This window comes from Gobio gobio (assembly GCF_949357685.1).
Source record: "Gobio gobio genome assembly, chromosome: 2".
Classification (NCBI taxonomy): domain Eukaryota; kingdom Metazoa; phylum Chordata; class Actinopteri; order Cypriniformes; family Gobionidae; genus Gobio; species Gobio gobio.
Window position 1 is genome coordinate 23,812,054 of NC_137098.1, and position 23,549 is coordinate 23,835,602.

At 37.3% G+C, this 23,549-nt stretch overlaps 1 protein-coding gene across 2 annotated transcripts in view; it reads right to left on the minus strand.

Moving 5' to 3' along the window:
* larp7 (La ribonucleoprotein 7, transcriptional regulator) overlaps positions 1–6,827 on the minus strand; it is a 127,355-nt gene extending 120,528 nt beyond the window's left edge. The window contains exons 1-8 of one of the 2 annotated variants that reach the window (XM_079810961.1): positions 6,564–6,807; positions 6,260–6,474; positions 6,003–6,103; positions 5,798–5,881; positions 5,541–5,705; positions 3,126–3,228; positions 3,000–3,047; positions 2,727–2,924 (exon numbers count right to left, since the gene is read on the minus strand). In XM_079810961.1, the coding sequence (XP_079667087.1) occupies positions 2,727–2,924; positions 3,000–3,047; positions 3,126–3,228; positions 5,541–5,705; positions 5,798–5,881; positions 6,003–6,103; positions 6,260–6,464 (904 nt within the window). In that variant the 5' untranslated portion in view covers positions 6,465–6,474; positions 6,564–6,807. Of the gene's footprint in view, positions 1–2,726; positions 3,048–3,125; positions 3,229–5,540; positions 5,706–5,797; positions 5,882–6,002; positions 6,104–6,259; positions 6,475–6,563 lie in introns of both variants that reach the window. The other variant, XM_079810960.1, reaches the window with a different exon arrangement.
* Positions 6,828–23,549: the final 16,722 nt, after the last annotated feature.

The following is a 23,549-nucleotide window of genomic DNA, read 5'->3' on the forward strand; positions in this document are numbered from 1 at the left end:
TATTTTTTCAAATCTCAAAAACCTAATTTTATGCGTGTAGCATATTTTTAACAATGCAAAAAAAATATATATATATATTCTTTAGATATATATATATATATATATATATGTTTTTTTTTTTTTTTTTTTTTTTTTTTTTTACTTGAAAGAAATTAAATTAAATTACTTTTTAAACCTTTTAGCCAATTGTATTATTCGGTCAAAATTACTACTGTCGGTTAACCAGTTAATTATGAGCATCCCTATGGGCTAATCAAATGTAAATAATATATTCCATAAGCAAAAGAGTCCAAAAACAGGGAGAACACAGGTACCCCTTTTCCACCAAGGCAGTGCTAGAGCTAATTCAGAGCCAGAGCTAGTCCCAGTTCATAGTTGGTTCGACTAAGGAGCAACAGAGCCATGTCTTACGTCACTGTATACGTCTCATCTTTCTCAGCAACGCTAGCGAGGCAGCGGCAGTGTTGCCAAGTCTGTGGTTTTGCCGCGGGCTGTTTTTTCATGTCCGCAGGATGAAGCGACCCCAATTATGTGATATTTAGCCCCAGGAATGCGAATTTTAGTAGGCAAACATGCCAAAAAACACATATTTTACCCCCAAATGTGATTTTTACTGGGGAATCCCCCCCTGGAACGCGATTGGGCTTGTTTTGAGAAGCAATTGGGCGGGTTTTGTTGTGAAAACCTGGCAACCCTGGGCAGCGGGAAACACACACACACACCAGGCTTGTTCGAGACGCATCGGCGCTGCGCAGACCGATCCACGTATGAGATATATATATATAATATATATATATATATATATATAATATATATATATATATATATATATATATATATATATATATATATATATATATATATATATATATATATATATATATATATATATATATATATATATATATATATATATATATATATATATATATATATATATATATAAAACGCATGAGTGAATCAAAGCATAAGGAGTCATATGCTCTCGCTGGACTCGTTATCATACGGCGATCGGTCTCTGCACAGCACCGCTGCGAACAAGCCTTCCATCAACAAAGCAAACGTTGCGTTACTATTGATTCACATGGCTTTACGATCCTACATCGGCATCAAAACACAACGAAAACACAGCGAATCCAACGCATTCATGCAGTTCGCCGTAATTTGTATAGACGGAGATTACAAACGAGCAGCAGCTGTTAGCTCCATTAACTGCTATTTCAACAATGGCGGATCTCAAGTTTGTGTTGACCTTGTTGACCCCAGCCCCCAGCGCCTGACGTAATCGGTTCTTACTTCTAGCGCTGGGGCCCGTTCTTCGTACCTCGCTTAATACATCTAAGATGATTTGACAGATCCCAGATCTTTTAATCGTGATAACTGATGTCTGGATAATTTGGTTCTTCAAACGAATTTGCGGATTGGATTTAAATATCTGGATTGAATGATCTAAGATCACTGTGCGTTCTTGTTTTCCCTGAAGAGGTCAGATGCATCGATACTAGAAACCATGATCAGCAATGCAGCGATTGGCTGGCGTCAAGACAGCAACGTAATGACATCATATAATTAAAAAAGCCACCTGGCAAAAAACTTGGCAAATTACACAAAAAAAACCACGAATATCTGGAGCTTTATAAGGAAATGGCTAAACGACCAAACCAACATAAAAGTTATAATAGATCAATGATAAAGGTTTTTTTTGTTACATGATTACCAATTATTCACGATTTTATACAGTATTTGTACACCCTTTACATTTTTATTTCAATGTTGTAATTCAATTTTTAATTGTAATAATTCATCGATTTGAAGCAGATTTGTAACGTGACAGTATTAAAGTTTCTTAAGGGTCAAGATCAAATTCTCTGCATCTCCTGCGCTGCATCAAGCCATCCCATAATATCCGTCATCACTTAAATTAATGCACGGCTCAGATGAACTGTACAACATGTGTGCAAACCTCCAATAAAATTATAAAGTAATTATTCCATCACAAATAAATCACTTAATCAAGTGGCTGTGTCTATAGTATTATACACAACATTATAATATTATATACATTCTCATATACATATACCATTTAAAATTTGTATATTATTATTATTTAAAATGATTATTATTACCCCTGGTTCAGTAATGAACTCTTGTAATAAAGTAGCGGTGGCTGGGACAGATTTTAAGAATTACCTCAAGATGCAATCTAATCCTGTTTACATGAAATAAGCCTGCTCCCGAGCAGGTTTAAGCTAACGGACCTGTTGCTATGACAGCAAGTCCAGGATGAGCGTCGAAGAACCAAACAATCCAAGATCAAGCCAAATCGTCAACAATCAAATCCGGCTAACTGAGTTAGCGACGTACGAAGAACGGGCCCCTGTTCTAGCCCAGCAATGTTTTGGTGCTACTTAAGAAACACTTTTCCTGGCTCGGAGCTGGGGCTTTGGGTGTGGAAACACAAAGAACCGATTTGAAACTAGGCTCTGGCTCCGATCTACCTCTAGCTCTGCTTTGGTGGAAAAGAGGTAAGGGTGTGAACACAGATAATGCAAGTATTTGACTGGTCATGTGACATATCACATAAAACAGCTTTTTATAAGGCTATTAATATGACTGAAGCTTTTCAAAAGTACTTCTATTTCTTTATGTTCTGTCATTAAAAATATTTTTCACTAATTACTGAGTGCAGCCCATGTAATTCACTCAAATATAAAAAAAACATCTACCTTTCATCTCGCCATCCTCCTTGATTTCCTCTTCTACTTTTCTCATTTTGGATGGCATTTCATCTTGTCCTTCTCCAGTTGATGCCTCAAAACTGCAGGATCTTCGTCTTTTCTTCTCAGCTTTCTTGCTTGCTGTGCTCGTCAGTATTACAGGGTTTTCAGTTTTAGATTCATCTGTCGATTGTTTCTTCGGCTCATCTGTAAGCACAGTCTCGAACGCTCTTTCAATCTTATTTACTGCGATTTCTTCAAAAGCACTGTTCTTAAACTCACTTCGAGACCTTTTTTTCCCCTTCTTTTTCTTGCTATCCTCCTCATCATCTAAAAGTAAAACAAAGTGTGTTAACTGTAATCTTGAGGATTAAATATATTCACTGTACTTAAGGCATATCAATGTACCATGTGTGTCCTGGACAGCATCAAAGGGGATCGTCTTTTTCTTACAAGTCTTAGGGAAGATTCCTGGATTCCTTGGAGCATCTTCTGGAGGATTGTTCAGCATCTGTAATTTTAAGAAACAAACTATTCATTGGAATTGTACTGAATTGTACTGTGTAGCAATTATGGACGCAGACATATAGATGAGTTAATCTTCCAATGATTCGATCAAATGAACATCCCCGTTCACAAAGCACAATTCAGCTCCAGGAAATCATCATCATCATCACGAGGGAGATGGGGGCTTGATTCTGCCCCGGAGCTACTAGTTCTGACTTCCTATGGACTCGCCACCAAACTCAGTTAAAAGAGGACAAAAGGCTCGTGGTTGTCACAAGACAAAGAAACAACCAGACCTCTGTCTTTGCAATGACCGGTAAATGAACTCCACGACACTGCTAAAACTCAGAGTAAGCTCACAGAAACTGTTAGCTTATGGAGTACATCAAATAACTGATTATTGGACTTTCATTCAAATAGCCTTCGACATAACTTGTTAGTGTGTTTACAACTAATACACGTTAGTTAGACTATTAGGCATGTATATTACTCACAATTCATGCAATTATGTAACTATTGAATGAGTGGATGAAAAAGCATTGTGTTTGATACCGGTGTGTTCGTATGGGTATAATCCAACAGATGAGCTGAATGAAATCTTTATAGAATTGATCATGTCCTTATAGTAAGAAATTAGGTCTAAATTTACTCTCTGCTTAAGAGCAGGAAACTAAATTCTATAGATAACCCAATTTTGTGGGAGGGGTGGAGACACAGTCACCCCTGAAGCCTAATTGGCCAGAACCCATCCAGGGGATGGGCAAATGTTTGAGTTTAGTCTCAGAACACGAACGAAAAGTTCAGTTCTGTCTACAGTTCTGTGTACAGTTCTGTGTACAGTTCTGTATACGGTTCTGTCTACAGTTCCGTGCAGTTCTGTACAGTTCAGACCAGAAGCAGTGCAGAGTTCAGCTCAAGTTCGGTTCCAGTTCGGTTCGAGCTGGTTCGCGGCCTGTTCGCAGTTCAGAGATGAGCTCAGTCCTAGCAGTATGACCAGAGAGAGATCTGAACGGAGCTCCCAGGAGACGATCTGACGATCGTGACAGACCAACTTCAGAGAAAATGGGTTAACAACAATTTCATTCAGGCCATCTGCTTTTCTCTCACTTTCCTTTCTTTTACTTAAAGTTTATTTTATTGCCGTAAGTCTCGGGTTCTGTTAAGTTTCGCCGTAAAAGTCTCTCAACAACGAGTTTCTAACAGCGCGCTCCAACTTCAAACAACGCCCACAAGACTTTCATCCAGCCGCCAACACACCACGTGTTCGGCTTCCCCAGACGTCAACCAGACCTTCAGCGAATCAAAGATCCGGGAAAATCCCTGTACAGCCAGGAGAAGGGAATTCCCCCTTGTCAGACGACACGCGAAACCCAAACGCAAGTAACGCCTTTTTGATTCCAAGCTGAACTGGTGCATTAGATCAAATGTAATAACCCTGCCTAAGAAACGATATGAGGTTAAATTACTGATCAATGGTTTCTTCAGGTCATGTTTCATAAATGCATAGATTGCTTAGGATTTCATAATTTCTCTCTCTTAGAACTTATTCTTTCCTCACCTTCTTCCTTTCTGCAACGTGTGAATGTGCGAGCGTGTGTGTTTATGTTAGATATTAGTTTGATGTGTTAGATTAATCAATAAAGTTCCGTTTGTATTCAAAGATAACTGTTCTTGTGTTATGTGCTTATCAATTTAATGTCTTGAACTGCCGATCTAAGTTACCTGGCTGTTAAATAGTGTTTCACTATTGTTCGGATATTAATATCCGCTGCAGAGTTGATATTTACGGCCCGTTCAAATGAACGCTAGAAGAGTCATTTGCTCGGCTGTAAAATAGACTCTCAAAATTCCCTATGAATTAATTAAATTCATTCATTTGAGCTAAATATACATGTTTCCCTTTAACAGAGCCCCCTTTAAGTCCTTACATATCGGCGGACGAATAAGTTAAGGTGTAAACATTAATTCTGAATTATTTATAATACATAGTGTCATTCGAGTCTTTCATTTTAATTCAGTTCCCCGTTGAGTTATTATTTTATCTGACTCATAGTCGCTACAACTGTATTACTAAAACTTCATTTGTTTGTATAATCCCTACAATACTCTCTAACATGTTATTTTGTCTTCACTGGGAGCCCAGTTCCTGGGTTTGTTGGATCTATGCCCAAAACTATCAGCCTCATCTCTGGGTTTTTTGGGTCCTTTCTGTATGTCCAAAACTAAATTGACACTTTCTTGAATATCAAAGTCATATCGTACTGTATGCATTATGAATACTAACAATTTAGTGCAATTATGAAGAGCATCAGTTACCTCAATAGCTTTCTGCGCTTGTTCGTCTGTCTCAAACTCCACAAATGCAAACCCTTTGGGATGTCCAGTGGACTTGTACCTGGGGATACTAACATAAACCACATTTCCACACTTGCTAAACACTCGCTCCAGCCAAACATGAGTGACCATCTTTGGCAACAGCTCCTGAAACAACAATTTCAAATTAAGTGAGTATACACTGAAACTAAAAGGAGCATAAAAGTAAAACAATGTGAAGTTTATTTGCAGTCAATTACCACATAAACTGTACGGCTGTCCACATCTTTTGGACTTTCACCAAGCGGGTACTTTCGTCGTACACGTGTTCCCTCAAGGTTTACCTAAAGACACAGCAGTTACTGTGATTATTAGTGCATAAATCTGAACTAAAATCCCTCCAATAAAGGAAATGAATATACATGATATGCAAATTTTGCCTAATGTATTCTACTATTACCATACCTCTACTATTTGTGAATTTTTAAGAGCTCTGGCTATCAATTTGACATCCGTAGTTAATTTTTTCATTCGATTGAATGACGTCAACACAGATATGTCAATATCTGTAACAAAACAAAATAAAAAGTTAAGTGACTAATATATATATATATATATATATATATATATATATATATATATATATATATATATATATATATATATATATATATATATATATAAAGTGTATCATGAGGTATGAGCATAAACGTGATACATACATCCATCTCGTGACTGTTCGATTATATTTTTCATGAATTTGTCTTTGTGAAGATTCACATCACTAAACCAGAATTCCACCTGCTTCATCACATCAGCCAGCAGCTGTTTCACGCGAGATCTCTTCTTTTTCTCGTTCTCTTTCTTCTTGCTGAGGTTTGCACAGTCGGCATTCCCTCCTGGGGGAATCTTCTCTGTGTCTATCATATTGCTATAGCTGTTAGTTAGAAGTCATAACAAGAGATATGTCAAGTTTCAGAACCAATTATGTCGAGTTGAGTCACAGTTAACACATTTTTACCTTACCTTTACTTATCGCTTCCTTGGTTGACTTAAATAAATAAAAATAATCGCTTTACACTAACGTTACCACGGACACGCTCTCGGACAGTGATTCCCTTAATATTACAGTTTTACTAGCTTAAGACGGCCACGCACAAATCTACAGTGTTGAACCTTTGTTGCATGTTGGATAGTAGCTCATTGTTAAAAATCAGTTCAAACGCACAAACAAAGTTCCTACTTCGTGTCGCATAAAGATGACGTCAATGCGTCGGCCGGTGTTACAATATATTCGGTTCCTGAAATATTTGGTTCCAGTGGGTGGTGTTTACATGAATATTCATAAGTTTCCCGTGCTATGGGCGTGTCCTTGAGACTACGCGCAAATCAATGGAACAGAAAATATTAGTACACACTCCGATTAATTATTATTTCAAAATAGTAAAAAAGTTTAATAAAAAATGTTTAATAATAAACAACAACTGTGCAACAGTTTCAAAACAACTCATAGTTTGATAAATCGTCAGAGCTGTTTTGCCTGATTGATTGCAGACATTCTGATAAGATGAGCGAATAACTGGTGAGTCTAGTTTCTTTTAACTCTTTGATCTGTTTGGCCTTTTTTTTTTTTTTTTTTTTTTAAACGTGTGAGGATTTAAAATTAATTTGAATAGTTTCCTTGTGCTATAGTATAGTTGTCATTCAGTGATACACGACTGAAATTAATCTCCTGTGGCCTAATAATATGAATTTAAACTGTTTTGATTATTCTGTGTCATCCTTAATTTCTTGTTCATTTTGTAGAAAACCTCATCAGTAAGGCTCAAGTGCCCCTTATCAACACCAAACTACAAATGTTTTCCTTTTTTTCTCACATTATACTGCATAAATTATTATCATTAAAGTCACAATAATAAATGCACAATTAACCACAGAAGCTACATACCGAAGAAAAATTTTATTATTCTTTGTAGTCATTATAATAAACATTGCAGTATTATAAAATACACAGGTGTATAAACTTTTTAATTATTTGTTCTGATGACATATTTTTCTTGGACAAAGGTAAGTAACAACTTCAATATTTTTTGGAAAGATGAGGAAATATGTCCTCACCAATGTATCTTCTATGTTTTCATTATCATGCAAAGTCAGATTGTCTGTTTCGGATTGGATGTGAGAGCTGCAGACGCTGGTTCTGAATGTGTGTGATCTGGACACACATGGAGGATGTTCTCATTTGGCAAAGAGTGACCAAGCCCTGTTTTAATAAACAGTTATCTCAGAGACGCATTATTCTTGCATTCCTTCTTTCCACACATTGTTTTGAAATGTTCCTTGTCTTTTCAATGTGAGTTATATTCATGGAGCAACTGCCTCCTTACTTAATTGTTATATAACAATAGTAAAAATAGCAAACATGCAAATGTTTTGTTAAATTGAAATATTAACTTAAAATACCAGGAGATAAATATTTTGGGTCAACCGAGTTTGGCTATAGGCAATCCCTGCCCTACAAGATTATGGTTTACCTTTGTTTATCATTGTATGGTGTATAGAAAAACACCTCTGATAGATTAGAGAATGTTACACAATTAAACACACCTCTATGGATCATATGGATCATGTTGGATGCTTCCACACATCATTATATTAACATGACATTAAGGTTGTTTCAAAATAATTTTCACCACAGTGCAACATATTGTCAAAGAACAGACAACATGTTAGTCTATGTTTTTGTGGACCCATTTTAAAGGGATTGTCACCTACATTAAAATGGTCACCTTCATTGTATTTCAAACCTGTATGACTTTTTCTTCAGTGGAACATATAAGAATATATTTTGAAATTATATGTGAGAAAAGTGTTTTTTTTCCCCATTAGGAATATATTTTGTGCTCCACATAAGAAGTCATACAGGTTTAGATAGGCTACAGTATAGACAAATATTTTGATGTTGCTTTTTTTAAAGCTTTGTGACTTTAATGCTACACAATAACCAGTATAATATGGGAAAATAAACATTTGTAGTTGTTGAAAAGAGGTACTTGAGTCTTATCGATGGGCCTGTGGAGGTTGGGAAACACTGGCTATAAAACTAAGCAAGAAATTAAGGATGACATGAATAATCACACCAGGGTAGCACATGCATTTATTGTATACATTTGTGGAGGTTTATCTCAGTTATTGTTGTCGACACAAACTATTCCAATTAAAGTATCAATCAAGCCCAAACACATCAAAGTCAAAATAAATTGTATTTATTATGCTTTGTACTTGAATGCATCTAATAAATCAATCAGGCACAACAGCTCAGTCAGTATCATAACACACAAACTGTTTTGAAAATGTGAAGAGTTGCGTTGAGTTGTAATCCATTAAACATGTTGCGATTTGAAGAGCGTGCACCAACATTTTCTGTTCCATTTGTTTGCGCGTAGTCTCAAGGACACACCCAGAGCACGGGTAAACTAATCAATATTCATGATTGCACCACCCACTGGAACCAAATATTTCAGGAACCGAATATATTGTAACACCAGCGTTACGAATTTGGTCCCACTGGCTGGGCGTACATGAATATGAGATCCCCTATTGTCAGCGTATCTTTGCTATAACGCGCCACGGCAAGAGCACTCCTCAGGCGAACGCTACCCTGCTGTCAAAACGGGTAACGTTAGTGAAACGCAACAAGCGTCCAGAAATCTTGTAAAAGACAATTTACATGATTACGACAAGATAACTCCTGATTTGTTATGCGAGGAGGAGTTTCCTGCTCTTCCAGACACTCCATGCAAGTCTCCTGCCGCCAAACAACGGAAGACAGAGCGTTCTGACATGGCTGATGTTCTCTCACAACTCGGAGCACTCTCGCAATTAATAAACACTCGGTCTGATTCTCTGGAAAACATGATAGGAGAAAATACGCGCGCGATTACCAGCATGAAGGAGGTAAATGAAAATACCAAACAAATCACAAGTGTCAAGGAGGCTATCGAATTTATGAGTGAGGAAGTTAACAGTCTGAAATTCAAGTATGGAGCGGTGGAGTCCAAGGTGGGCAAAGTGGAGCAGACTACCATTGAGCAAGAGAGAAGACTAGCACATCTGGAGAGCTATTCGCGACGATGGAATTTACGAATCTATGGAATCCCAGAGAAGGACAGAGAAGATGTTCGGGAAAGAGTCATCCAGGTGTGTCAGCAACTCCTGCCAGAGGACAAGGAAAAACTTCCAAGCGCCATTGACACTGTACACCGACTTGGTCGCAAACAACCAAATAAAACCAGAGGAATTATTTTTCAGTTTGCCTCCCGTTTCTACCGCGATGCCGTGTGGCGTGCGGCAAAGGAATCTGCTTTTCTCAGGGAAAATAACCTGAAAATATCCGAGGACCTGTCTCCAGCAGATAAAGAGAGGAGAAACAATGGCCAGCAGTGGAAAAAGCAAGACGAGACAACAAACGTGCTTACTTTATTGGTGGTAGGGCCTTTGTAGAAGGAATTGAAATATTCCCTCCAGTTTGAAACTCTATGGATACGAATCTCGTTTCACTGTGTAGCCTACTGACAGCGTGGGTTGACGAAAAAGAGTGTGTTTAATTGAGATTTTGTTGCCTCTTCACCGGACTAAATTTTTGTTTATTCTATTTTTTTATTTAGCTGATATTTGAGGGGATTATCACATTTAATCCCACCCTAAATTATAATTAAAAATTTTACTATGACAATAAGGTTGCCAAGACGTAGCCTATTGTTTTTGTTTTTGTTTTTTACTTAGTTTTTAAGGCAATCTAATCTCAGGAATCTGTTCTAGAGGGAAAAAAAACTCTTGCTGCTCACGGATAAAGCCAAAACAAGGAAGACCACTTTGAAAGTTCGGTTATTATATTGACTGCATACTAAATAAGGGATTGTTATTATTATCCCTTATATCCTGTCCTAAGGATTGAACTACATTATTTGAGTTTGCATACATAGAGTTTGCTGTTCTCATCGTTCTGTGTGTATATTTGTTATTACACATTTTCTGAGACCTGTTTAATCTACCTTTATATTAGACTTCTTTTCTCGTTGTATGTCTCTCTCTATAATTTCTTTTAACACTAGAGGGTTAAGAAACCTGACTAAAAGGAAAGCAGTTTTTTTGTATCTAAAACAATTTAAATCAGATTTTTGCTTTCTGCAAGAATGTCACTCAACCAAAGAGGATTATAACTTCTGGAGATCTCAGTGGGGATCCGATTTATGGATGGCTCATGGAACAAGTAATTCAGCTGGCGTTTGTATTCTTAGAAACCGATTTAATGGGAAGATTGTTTGTTCTGATTGGGACCCAGGTGGGCATTATATTTGTCTTGTGCTGGAAATTTCAAACGGAACATGTGTTATTGTTAATATTTATGGGTTTAATCAACAAAAAGAAAATGAAAAACTTCTTGATCAAGTGGAAGAGCTTGTGTTGAAATTGTTAACTAGATCACGGAAAAGATGGATTGAGGAAGGTGAGCAAAACTCTTCCTGCTTTTTTAGATTGGAAAGGCAACAATTTAAAAATAATCAGATTGGAAAGCTTATGATTGATGGAACTCTTTGTGAAGACCAGAAAATAATTGACAATTTTTGTGCCAAATTCTATAATAATTTATATACATCTAAATTTAGCAAACAACATGCTCATGATTTTTTTGAATCAATATCTTCTATAAACCAATTAAGTAATTCTGATCAAACTTTTTGTGATGCCCCCATTACTTTAAAAGAAATCGATGATGCAATTAAGTCTTTAAAAACAAACAAATCCCCTGGTACAGATGGCTTGACATCTGAAATTTATCATGTATTTAGTAAAAGCATAACCCCTTTTTTGTTGAATGTTTATAAGGAAAGCATAAATAAATCTTTTCTTCCACCTACTTTATGACAAGGATTGATCACCTTAATCCCCAAACCAAATAAAAACCTGACTTTAATAGATAATTGGCGTCCAATAACGTTATTAAACAATGATTATAAAATTATTGCCTTAGTACTGGCCAAAAGATTAAAAGGAGTATTACACTATATTATTGATGAAACTCAATCTGGCTTTATGCAAAACAGACACATATCTAATAATATAAGATTAATATTAGACATTTTAGATTACTCTGATATGATTCATAATGATAGTTTCATCTTTTTTTGGATTATTATAAAGCCTTTGATACTTTAGAACATAATTTTTTATTTCAAGCACTTAAAAAAATTGGCTTTGGTGATTTCTTTTGTAAAATGGTTAAAATGTTATATGGAAATGGAAATAGTTCAATTAAACTAATCAACGGTACCTCTCCCAGGTTTTCTTTAGATCGTGGAGTTAGACAGGGATGCCCAGTGTCTCCCTATTTGTTTTTAATTGCAGTTCAATTTCTTAATATACATATTAGAATGAGTAATTTAAAAGGCATCACAATTGGAAAAACAGAACTAATTATTAGTCAACTAGCTGACGACACAGCACTATTTTTGGAAGATTCCTCTCAAATTTTAGTAGCCCTGAACACCCTTCAAACATTTTCCAAAGCCTCTGGGCTAAATCTTAAAATTGATAAATGCGAATTACTTCCTATTAAATGTTGTAGTGCTTCATCAATCTGTGGGATAGCTGTTAAAAACATGATTAAATACCTTGGTATAGAAATAACTAAAGATAAAAACAGATGTGCTACTAATTTTAATCCAATTATAGCAAAATCAAAGAAAAAACTGAATTCTTGGCTTCTGAGAGATCTTTCTGTTAAAGGAAGAGTTTTGCTTACTAAAGCTGAGGGGCTATCTCGTCTATCTTATGCTGCCCAATCTCTTTATGTAGATAAGCCTACTGGTAAAATTATTGATAGAGCTCTAACAGATTTTGTCTGGAAAAACAAATGCCATTACATGAAAAGATATGTTATGCTGAACACCTACTATAAAGGTGGCTTAAATTTGATTGATTTCAGTTCTTTAAATTATACTTTTAAAATAAATTGGCTTCATCGGTATTTGAAAAATCAACATTCCATTTGGTATATTTTTCCACAACAAGCTTTTTCATATATTGGAGGTATTACATTTCTGTTGATGTGCAATTACAGCATTTCAAAAATTCCTATCAAACTCTCAAATTTTCACCAACAGGTACTTTTGGCATGGGCTCTAATATATAAACACAATTTTACCCCCCATAAATGTTTTATTTGGAACAATCTAAATATTTATACAAAAATAGAATGTTATTTTTTGATAAGTGGTTCAAAAATGGTTTGCTTTTAGTAAAACAGTTGTTTAATAATCAAGGTTTATTAATGTCCTATACTGAATTTCTTTCAGAATATAACTTGCCAGTTACCCCTAAAGAATTTGCCATAGTTATGGGAGCGATACCATCAGGAATTAGTATGCTTTTAAAAAATAGCAATCGCTCTCCTCCTACGACTATTACTGTTCCTCATCCAACAGAAACTCCTATAGGTAAAATATGTTTTTCTGGAAAAAAAGATAGAAATTATAGAGTTAGATCCCTTTTTCTTGAGAATATCATCTCTGTATCTCCTGCAATTTCTTATTGGAATAATTTATTTATACATTTAAATTGGAAAAATATTTGGTCCTTGCAACAAAAATACTTTCTCACTAATAAAGTAAAAGAAGTATCTTTCAAAATAATAAATACATTTTACCCTGTTAAACATTTCATGAAGAAATTTAAAACTAATATTGATACTAGTTGTTCATTTTGTCAAGTCCACACAGAAACTGTTTATCATTTATTTTGGTCATGTCATTATACTAAACAACTTTGGAGAAATATTGAGGCTTTTATTAATGATAATATCGAGCAAGGCATATCCATAACTCTTAAAGACATTATTTTCGGTCACTATGGTTGTGACTCTACTAAAAGCAATGCTTACTTTGTTAAAAATTTAATATATTTTCTTTGTAAATTTTATATCCACAAATGTAAATTCACCAACAACAAACCAATTTTTTGTGTCTTTTTGAAAGAATTTATGATATTTCTTAACACTATTTCATCCTCTGTAAACAAGAAAGCAAGTAAAACGATGTCAATTTGTAATGACTTTAATCTGTATAAGAGAGAGGATAGAGGGCACAAACCATCAAACTGACAGGTTTATTGCCCTTTAAGCCACGCCCCTTTTGACCGTGGGAATTTTCCCACGCTAGCTCCTCCCCCTTATGGGTGGTGTATGTACACCATGGGAAAATTGGACATGTGTAACGCCCCTTATGTTTTGAACATCTGAAGCGTGGGAATTTTCCCACGCTAGCTCCTCCCCTTATGGATGATGTATGTACACCATGGGAAAATTGGACATGTGTAACGCCCCTTATGGTTTGAACATCTGAAGCGTGGGAAAATTTCCCCAACGCACAGAAGTTCTAAGTGGTGTTAACTTTTTTAAAGAAATGTATAATAAAGACAGAGTCAGAGATGATATCAGTGTTTTTTTTATTTTATTAAAGAAGATGTAATTTCATTACATATGAAATCTTTTATCACTTTTAAAACGTTAAAGCATCGATAAGTTTAAATTGCATTTTTTCTCTATAGTTGTCCAAAAAAGAGTTAGTGTTATTTTAAGATGTCAAGACATTTTAAAGATGTAAAGAAATCAATAATTTACACAAAACCAAATGTGTGCATTCAGATTTGGGAAAAAAAAAACTATTGCATTTACATAAAACACAAAATTAGTTTCAAACTGTTACATCAAACACAAACTACAAACTACAAACAACTTGTTAAAAAGACTAAGGTTTTTTTACATACCGTTTGTTTTAAATATACACAAAAGTGTACTCCTTCACCTCTCATGGAGGAAAGTAAAAACCTGCGTCCAGTCCTGCCAGTCCTGTCGAATGACGTTGTGTGAAGCCTGCAGAGAGACAGACGCAGACTCCTCCCCTACCTCGCCCACACCACGTGACCACCGTGGGAAAAACTAAATTACCTTTAGGCTTGTTCGACTTCACCCAGCGATGCGCAGACCGATCGGCGGCTGACTTGAAGCAGTGCATGCCGGTTAGAAATTTTGTCCGACTTGAGGCAGCGCCGACGCCACGTGACAGTGACGTATGTCAACAAAGTGCCGCGAGAGCGATTCGAGAGCAGCCGGCGATTACAGCCGGTGCAGTTTCTCGAGAGCGACTGCATGGCTGCGTTCGAAACCGCATACTTCCCTACTATATAGTATGTAAAAAGCAGTAGGCGAGCGAAGAGTATGCTCGAATCCTTTGTATTCATAAAAGAGTAGGCGAGAACTACCAGGGTTTTGGAGTATTTCTCGCGAGATTCGGACGTGCGTATACTGATGTTGCGTTCGAATATGCCTACTTACCTACTATATAGTAGGCGAAAACAGTACGTGAAAGGAGAAGTATGTTCGAAACCTCAGTAATCATAAAAGAGTAGGCGAGAAGTTCCCGGATGGCTTACTGATTCCGCCCAGATTGTGAAGTACCCATCGTCGGATACTTTTCTATCCCTGCTTTCCCATGAGGCCACAGGAAAGGAGACGTCAGGCGGAGAAAAGCCAATCAAATGTGAGTATTACAAACCAAAATCACGGTTCCTTGTGTTAAAATTTGTTGGACTACTGTAGAGTAACGTTAAACTGTTGAATTGTTAAAAGTGTAAAGACGACAGACAGTATAGTGTAGTTGTGATTGGGCTGTAAAAACACGTTTTATTATGTATGAGCTCCAGTAACACACACACACACGTCTCCAAAGTGGATTTACATAAACGATATACTTAAAGATAAAGATGTTTGCTAAATGTTTATTTAACATCTGACAGGAACATTTTCGATAAGTATTGCAGATGACATCACAGCATGAAATAGACATCTGATCAGAGTGATGTGTGTGCTATAATGTAGAGTTCCCTGTTGTCATCACTGCTTACTTTACATGAACGTCAGTAATGTTAATAAATCTACATAAAGTATAACTAAACATAAGTTATCTTTTTTTATTTGTCCATTAGTACTGTTGATGAATTGAGGAACATTAACACATCAGCAACTACCTCAACATTTAAGGCTATTGAGCACATAAACTTTTATGCTTTTATCAAGGTGTTGTTTAAGATACAGGTAACATGAAAGTTGTCTGATGTTACAGGAGCAGAAGAGCACGTGTGTGTTTATCTGGTGGAGACTGGAGAGAGGGTGATGAAGGAAGCCTGTTATCAAAGGCTTTGAGTATACTACAGAAATGAATAAAACATACATTTAAATCTTAAGTTGTATTTTATTTTAATTTCAAACAGGGTTATTTCAGCACTTTTCTGATTCTTGATGTCTGTGCATTTGCTGCAGAGCTTCTGTGGTTGAGCCTTGCTCAAGGACACACTGGTGGTGACGGCTGCGGAGATCCAAGCAGAAACCTTCTGCTTATCAGTTCAGTGTTTAGCCCACTACACCACAAAAGTCATAAAGCTACAATACAAGTAGCATGTAATTGTAAAAAATATTAAATCAAATATGGCAAGAAATGGGATGCTGACAACATGAATTGTAAAGCGTTTTAAGTAGTCATGCTGATGGAGACGGATGTTTGGAGTAGACACATCAGCAGTCAGATTGTCCCGCACATGTTCTCACTCTTGCTTCAAGGTTGTGGGGTTCAGAAGGGACAGGAGGGACGGCTGGGACAGGCGAAGGTGTTCACGGTGGTCAACTGCTTCATCAAGCTGTGTTGAGATGGCAGCAGATGTGGGGTTCACCGTCTGTAAATGTGTGATGGTTTGTTAGAACAATACGTTTGAATAAAGCTTTGTTTCATGGTGACTTATTCATTTGTGATGTTTACTTTTATTCATTCTTTTACTCATTAATTCATGTTTCCTATTGTTGTCAGTAAATAAAATATTTTATGAACTCATGCATTTATTCATTGCTTGACTGAAAATTGGTATTCACATCGGCTGCATTTGTTCTAGTGTATTTTCATGCATCGCTATGTCATATGACAACAAGTTTTGCATTTTGCTTGTTTTACTAAAACAATATAATTTTCAGTAAAAAAAAAAGTTATATAATTAAGTATTGGTCAGCATTTGTTATTATTATTATTGTAAGTGTTTTAGTGGGCTAGCAATGCAATTCATTCTGGGGTAATCTTAATTTTGAATAGTAATAACTTACATTTTAAGAGTATAAAATCAACAGTGTTCTCCAAAGGTGAGATCTTCGAGCAGCTGAAAGACGTCCTCGTTGCAAACTCTGAGGGAAACTGCACAGGTCGGGCTTGGGAGTTATTGATGCTTTGAGCTCTCACTGCACCTGTCACTCATAGGCCTATCTTTTATTTTATAATTACATGGTTGTATCTTTAACAATCCTAATAATAAAACAAATATCATGGGTTTGCATACATTATATACAAAGAAAAAACAATAACAAGGTTAGATATCTTTGAATAAGGGATTGAGGGATAAAACAGGAGTTAAATTTAAAAAGGAAAATATAAAGGAGATTTAGGCCAATTTTGCTTGTGGATGACATGCTTTGCATATAAAATAAAGAAATTAACAACATATTTAAGAGATCACGATTGTGGGTTTTGGTAAGGATAAAACTGGGTCAGATTAGTAGGGTTAATATCACAAAATAAATGGGCAGCTGTTTCTTCAACAAGCCCACACAATTAGCAAATTTAATCAATATTAAGATATTTATAGATCGATGAATTAAACCTGTCACTCGTCTTTCAAGTCGTTGCGCTTGATATAACGTTGTAGGTCACATGATAACGTCAACATGGCGCATAAAGTGCGAATCGCATTCATACTTAACGAGATCAGGCAATATAGTACCTACTCTTTTAGAGCTCGTTAAGTAAGTACTTATTGAAAATGAGTACCTACTCAATGAGTATGCGGTTTCGAACGCAGCCATTGAGGCTGCACGGGCTCTGATGACGACACAGCCGTTCCACGTTTGGCCAGATTCACCCATAGACCGTAAAAAAATATGGACGACGCGACTCCATTGACTTCCACTGACCAAAGTTGAAGCTTTCATAGGCCCGCTCACGGCGCTGACATCTTGGGACCGAGTCTGCGCAGTAGCGATCTCGGGACCGGAGTTGCGCAGTAGAGAACAGGAAGTAGAGGCGCGATTATCAAAAGCCCGCCCACACTCTCGCAGATGCAGAACAATTCATTATGTTGGTGTGAAATAAACAGTTATGGAAGTGTAGAAATTAAAGCTAAAGCTCCAATCTCCTCCCAAAAATCCAGAAAAAAGTCCGTTAGTGCCTCAGTGACAAGTTCATTCAGAGAACCCGTCAATCTCAGCTGTCAATCATGACGTCACACCCCTCGTTTTTATAGCATCAAATAACTCACTAAAACTAAACTTATTTAAAAAACGAACACTTGAAATGAAATTATTGTAATAAAAACTGCCTAAAATGACAGAAACCATCTTTAGGAAACAATTATTTGAAGTGTAATTAAATTGTTTAGTGTGTCTCGCGCCCATTCTAATACATGGAGAGGCGGGGTTTAGGAGCTATACTGGGACCGGCCACCGGGGGGCGATCGAGGCGCGAAAGCTTCAATTTCTGACTGAAGCACTACAGGCTTGGATTCACCGCATGACAGCGATCACGTGTTTTCGTGTTTATTCTAAAACCTTCAGCTCCACTAATGCGCACAAATCTGTTTTTTATAACAGTAAAACCTCCTTTCATGTAGTCGCGCTGTTATATTGTCATGTTTATCAAAATATAACTGATTAAAAACATAGACCCCACTTCATTGATAGTGTAGGCTTATATGTTGAACTTTATTCTTGTAAAAACACACGCTGTATTAAGCAGTGCATAAAGTATTACATGACAATAATGTCTCTGAAACATCTGTGTATTGCCAAATATTGCATTTATTTCACTTCAGCTGATAAAGTGTGCAAACACAGCGCGAGCGTCACCGCGGGAAGCAGAAAGTGTCCGACTTCACGTCTGTGTTTGCAGCTCCTCCCCGCCTGCACGCGGCTACTCTCGCCGATCAGTTGATTCCAGCCGCAGCCGATGTCGAACACACCTTTTGGTTCTCCGTGGACAAAAACGCGTCCACTCACTTCAAAGTTTAACTGAGAAATGACCGGTCAAACAGGATACAGCGGCTCAAACAGACCACACCCACTAACACTCCCCTCTCAAAGCTGAGAGGTTAATTCAAATTAAAGGGGTGGGGAAAAATGACGCTGATGATGACATCACTCAGGGGAATTCCCCCTCCCTCCCTCCGTGCGATGTCCCCCATCTCTCCAGCAGGGTTGGATAAAAAGAACGTGTTGAAATAGTAACCTACTTCTGATTATTGTCTAAAGATCGGAGATATAGTTGATCTATATTTAAAACTTTAGACCATATAGTTTTAATCTCATCTCAACTATAACACGAAATCCCCCCCCACACACACACACACACACACAGGCCTTTGTCGTGACTGAGTAAGCCTAGCTCCGGGATAGCGTTCGGTTTTATGTTTTTATTACGATAATTAGTTTTTTATTAAGCTGGTATCTCAACAAACACATGTTTTTACTACTCGTCCCCTCACGATGTTGAATTCACGCTGTGTTAAAGGTGGTTCCTTTTGAAAATGAAGCGGGAAAAATGTGTTTTTTAAACACTTCGTACAAAGGTTTAAAAGAAGGAGAATTCATTCATACCTTTAACACCGAAGGAGTGAGGACAGAATACGCTAACTTAGGCTACTCTCAATCTATCATGTCTTCAAATCATCATGAAGGAGAAGAGGCTTTACCGGAGGAATATTTTGATGCCGATCTAGCGAAAGTTCTGAATGATCTATGTAAGTATTTTTCAACATAAATTATAAATGATACAAATTGAAAAGATATCTTAATAAATGTTTTTTTATTCGTAGATGATGCATCATTTCCCGATGGTATATCCCTCGATGATTTTTTAGATGGTATGGAATATATTTTACAATACCTTCTAATTTTCTTTTTTTCTGAAGAAAACTCAACTCTTATGTATATATTTCAACAGAATTCACAGGCGATATACTACCCCAAGGCATACACCCGCCGGACCAAGCAGTGTCCCCATTGGCTACTGCTCAAACTCCAGCCTACGAAGATGTAACACCATGTCCCACTCCGTACGATCAACCCCAGCAAACATTGGTCCGACGGCAACGTCGTGTCCCTGGCCAAAAATAGTCGCGGTAGGACGGCATAAATCGGTAAAAGTATGTAACACAGAACATTCTTAAAAATGCACTCAGATACATTTGTACCTGTCTACAGTTCTCTCCGGTTGCATGTATAATAGTTACTTTGACTTTTAGCTATGTGTAGTTCAATATATACCCTGTTGTGAATCCGTCGTAAGAGGACGTCACTATGGTGACGTCTTTTACACGTGCATTTATAGTCCATGATGACCCTCTATGAAATCATTGTGAAATATGCAGAAGCTGCTTACACCTTGCATGGTTAATACTGCAATAATTAATTTAAGTGCCCCAAGTAGTTTTTAAGAGGTTGTGAATAGACGTCCACTGACGTCCCGTACACGTCCAGTCAAGACCCATAAAAAAAACCTTTATGAAATACAAGATTTAGCCTATATTTAATTTATTTTGAATATAGGCTAAATATATTTAAAATCACAAAGTGCTCTGTGTGGTTAAGTGATTGTGAACCCACTGCATTTTAGTCATTATTTCAACCCGTTTTATGTATTCGTTGTTATTATTTTTATGGAATGTAGCCTATGCATATGTAAAACAGTAATATATCCTATAACCATTAAGTCTGACTTGAACTGTGCTGCCAAGATGTAGTAACAAAAGATATTAATAAATCTAGCGATATTTCAAAATCCCGCGATATTATAGATTATCTCGCGAGATAGCGTTCCGTTCTCCAGTTCCTGTCTACATTACAACCACGAGGAGAAGAGGACTTGCGGAGAGAGTTTGATATATTATTAAAAATCTACTGTTGGGTAAGTACATTTTGTAGTATTTGATAAATTTACTTGAGTTTTACTTGTTTAACATGAAGGAACCGAAAGAAATGAGGCCCACGTTGTCAACAGAGAATTACTTGAGTTTTGGCTAATTAGCTAGTAGGCTAAACGTTACTTTCAACTTAAACACGTTTAATTATACAGCACAAGTTATTACTGTAACCTATTAATGTAGCCTTTTGAGAGTTTCTTTCAGAAAGTAATGCTTCCATCCCCCACTAACACCCATTTAGAGCAGAACATCTTTTATAGAGTAAAATAAAATGTAATGCATGTTGATTACATTTTTCTTATGTTTAACTCATGATTCATTCATCTTGTTGCATGTTTTTATTTATTTTTTATTGAGCTGTGAGATCATTTTTGCAATACATTTTGAAAATAAGTGCATGTCATTTACCTCAAATTTTTCCTATTATTTTAAAAATAAATATATTCTCTTCCCTCAGATGCTGTGAATAGGTGGACTCTGAGATTGATGCAGCAATAGCAGAACACCTGAATCACTCTCCAGGAAGAGCTGTTGGTGATGGTTACAAAAAATTACAAACAAAATAACTACTTTAATGTGTTTAAGGGATAGTTCCCCCAAAAATGAAAATTGTTGTCATTTACTCACCCTCGTGTTTCAAACCTGTATACCTTTCTATGTTCTGCTGAACAAAAAGATGTCTAACCCTTGTTTAACCCTCTTAATTTGGGAATTAAGAGGGACTCCACAGACCCCAGGCAACAAAATGTAATTTTATAAACTATGTTTATTAATGTTTTTACTCAACATCTGTGCAGTTTTTGGAGAATTTATAATAATTGTTAAATTTATATAAATAAATTAAAACACAAAATCAGTTTATGTAAAATTCACTTTATAAAAGACCCAAAATTCTAACTTTCATTCGTGGGGATAACATGGATAATTTGACATTGTTTAGTGTAAGATTTTTGCCCATCCTTTGGAAAATACAGTTTTATAATAATAATAATAAAAAAAAGACTTTTACCAGTAAATGGCTGCAAAGCTCCACTATTTGCTTACTATGTGACTGACTGAAAGACATTTTTCACAAGTATCTTACAGTTGGATTCATATCTAAATGTTATGAAATCACAATTATAACAATTAAAATTAATTAATTTAGTCAAAGTTTAGTATTTTTTTTGTACTGAATTTTTTTTCAATGTTACATTATGATTAGAATCAAACCAGAGTCTTTAGAATTTATCATTTTATTTCAAACATCTGATTTTCTTATAATTCTACAAATTGAATGTACACTTCAGTTACTAACTGTAACAGAACAAAAATTTACAGAAATTAAGTTATTACATATTGAGTAAACAATACACAACATGAACATCACACTCTCCACCACAGATGTCTGCAAGGCACTGAGCCGGATCAGCGCGCACAAGGCTGCTGGACCAGACAACATCCCTGGACGTGTGCTCAGGGCATGTGCGGAGCAGCTCGCTGGGGTTTTTACAGACATTTTCAACCTGTCTCTCGCCCAAGCAGCTGTACCATCATGCTTTAAACGCACTTCCATTGTGCCAGTGCCGAAACACTCCAGCCCGAGGTGCCCTAATGACTACCGCCCTGTAGCACTCACACCCATCATTATGAAGTGCTTTGAGCGGCTGGTCCTGGAACACCTAAAAGACTCTATACCATCCACATTGGACTCACACCAGTTTGCCTACCGCAGCAATAGGAGCACAGAGGATGCCGTTTCCATGGCACTGCACTCTGTGCTCACCCATCTGGACAGTAAAAACACTTATGCACGCATGCTGTTTGTTGACTTCAGCTCAGCATTCAACACTGTCATCCCATCCAAGTTAATTGCCAAACTTGGAGACCTGGGCATCAACACTTCAATGTGTAACTGGATTTTGGACTTCCTAACTGACAGACCCCAGAATGTTCGATCAGGATCCACCTGCTCCACATCCATCACACTCAACACTGGTGTACCACAGGGCTGTGTGCTAAGTCCATTTCTCTACTCCCTCTTCACCTCCGACTGCAAGCCTGTGTATGGAACTAATTCCATCGTCAAGTTTGCGGACGACACTACGGTGATTGGTCTCATCAGCAACAACGATGAGACTGCCTACAGGGAAGAGATCCAGCACCTGGCCACATGGTGCGCTGATAATAACCTGCTCCTCAACACCACCAAAACGAAGGAGCTCATCGTGGACTTCAGGAAGGAGTCAAGAGGCACACACGACACCATCCACATCAATGGAATGGCTGTTGAGCGTGTCTCCAGTTTCAAGTTCCTGGGGATCCACATCTCGGCGGACATGTCGTGGACGACCAACACCTCCAGCCTGGTCAAGAAGGCTCACCAGCGCCTCTTCTTCCTGAGGACACTGAGGAAGAATCAGCTCTCCTCGGCCATCCTGGTGAACTTCTACCGCTGCGCAATAGAAAGCATCCTGACCAACTGTGTGGCAGTGTGGTATGGGAGCTGCTCTGTTGCGGAGCGCAAGGCACTGCAGCGGGTGGTGAAAACTGCCCAGCGCATCACAGGGACTCCACTGCCTGCCATCGAACACATCCAGAGGAAACGCTGCCTGCATCGAGCTCGCAGCATCCTCAAGGACTCCTCTCACCCAGCCCACAGACTGTTTTCTCTCCTGCCCTCCGGCAGGCGTTTCAGGATCCTCCGGACCAGGACCAGCAGACTAAAGAACAGTTTTTTCCCCAGAGCTGTCTCTTTATTGAACTCAAACCCCCGTTGATCCACTTCCCTCATAAACTGATAACTCTCCTACCTCACATCTGCCTTCACTTTGTTATTTGCACTACTGACTGTTTATTACAGTAACAACTGTTTACTTATGCATTCTGCACCACCATACCGTAACTGGATAATGCTCATCTGCACTGCCGACTGTATTTACAGTAACAATGTTTACATTTGCA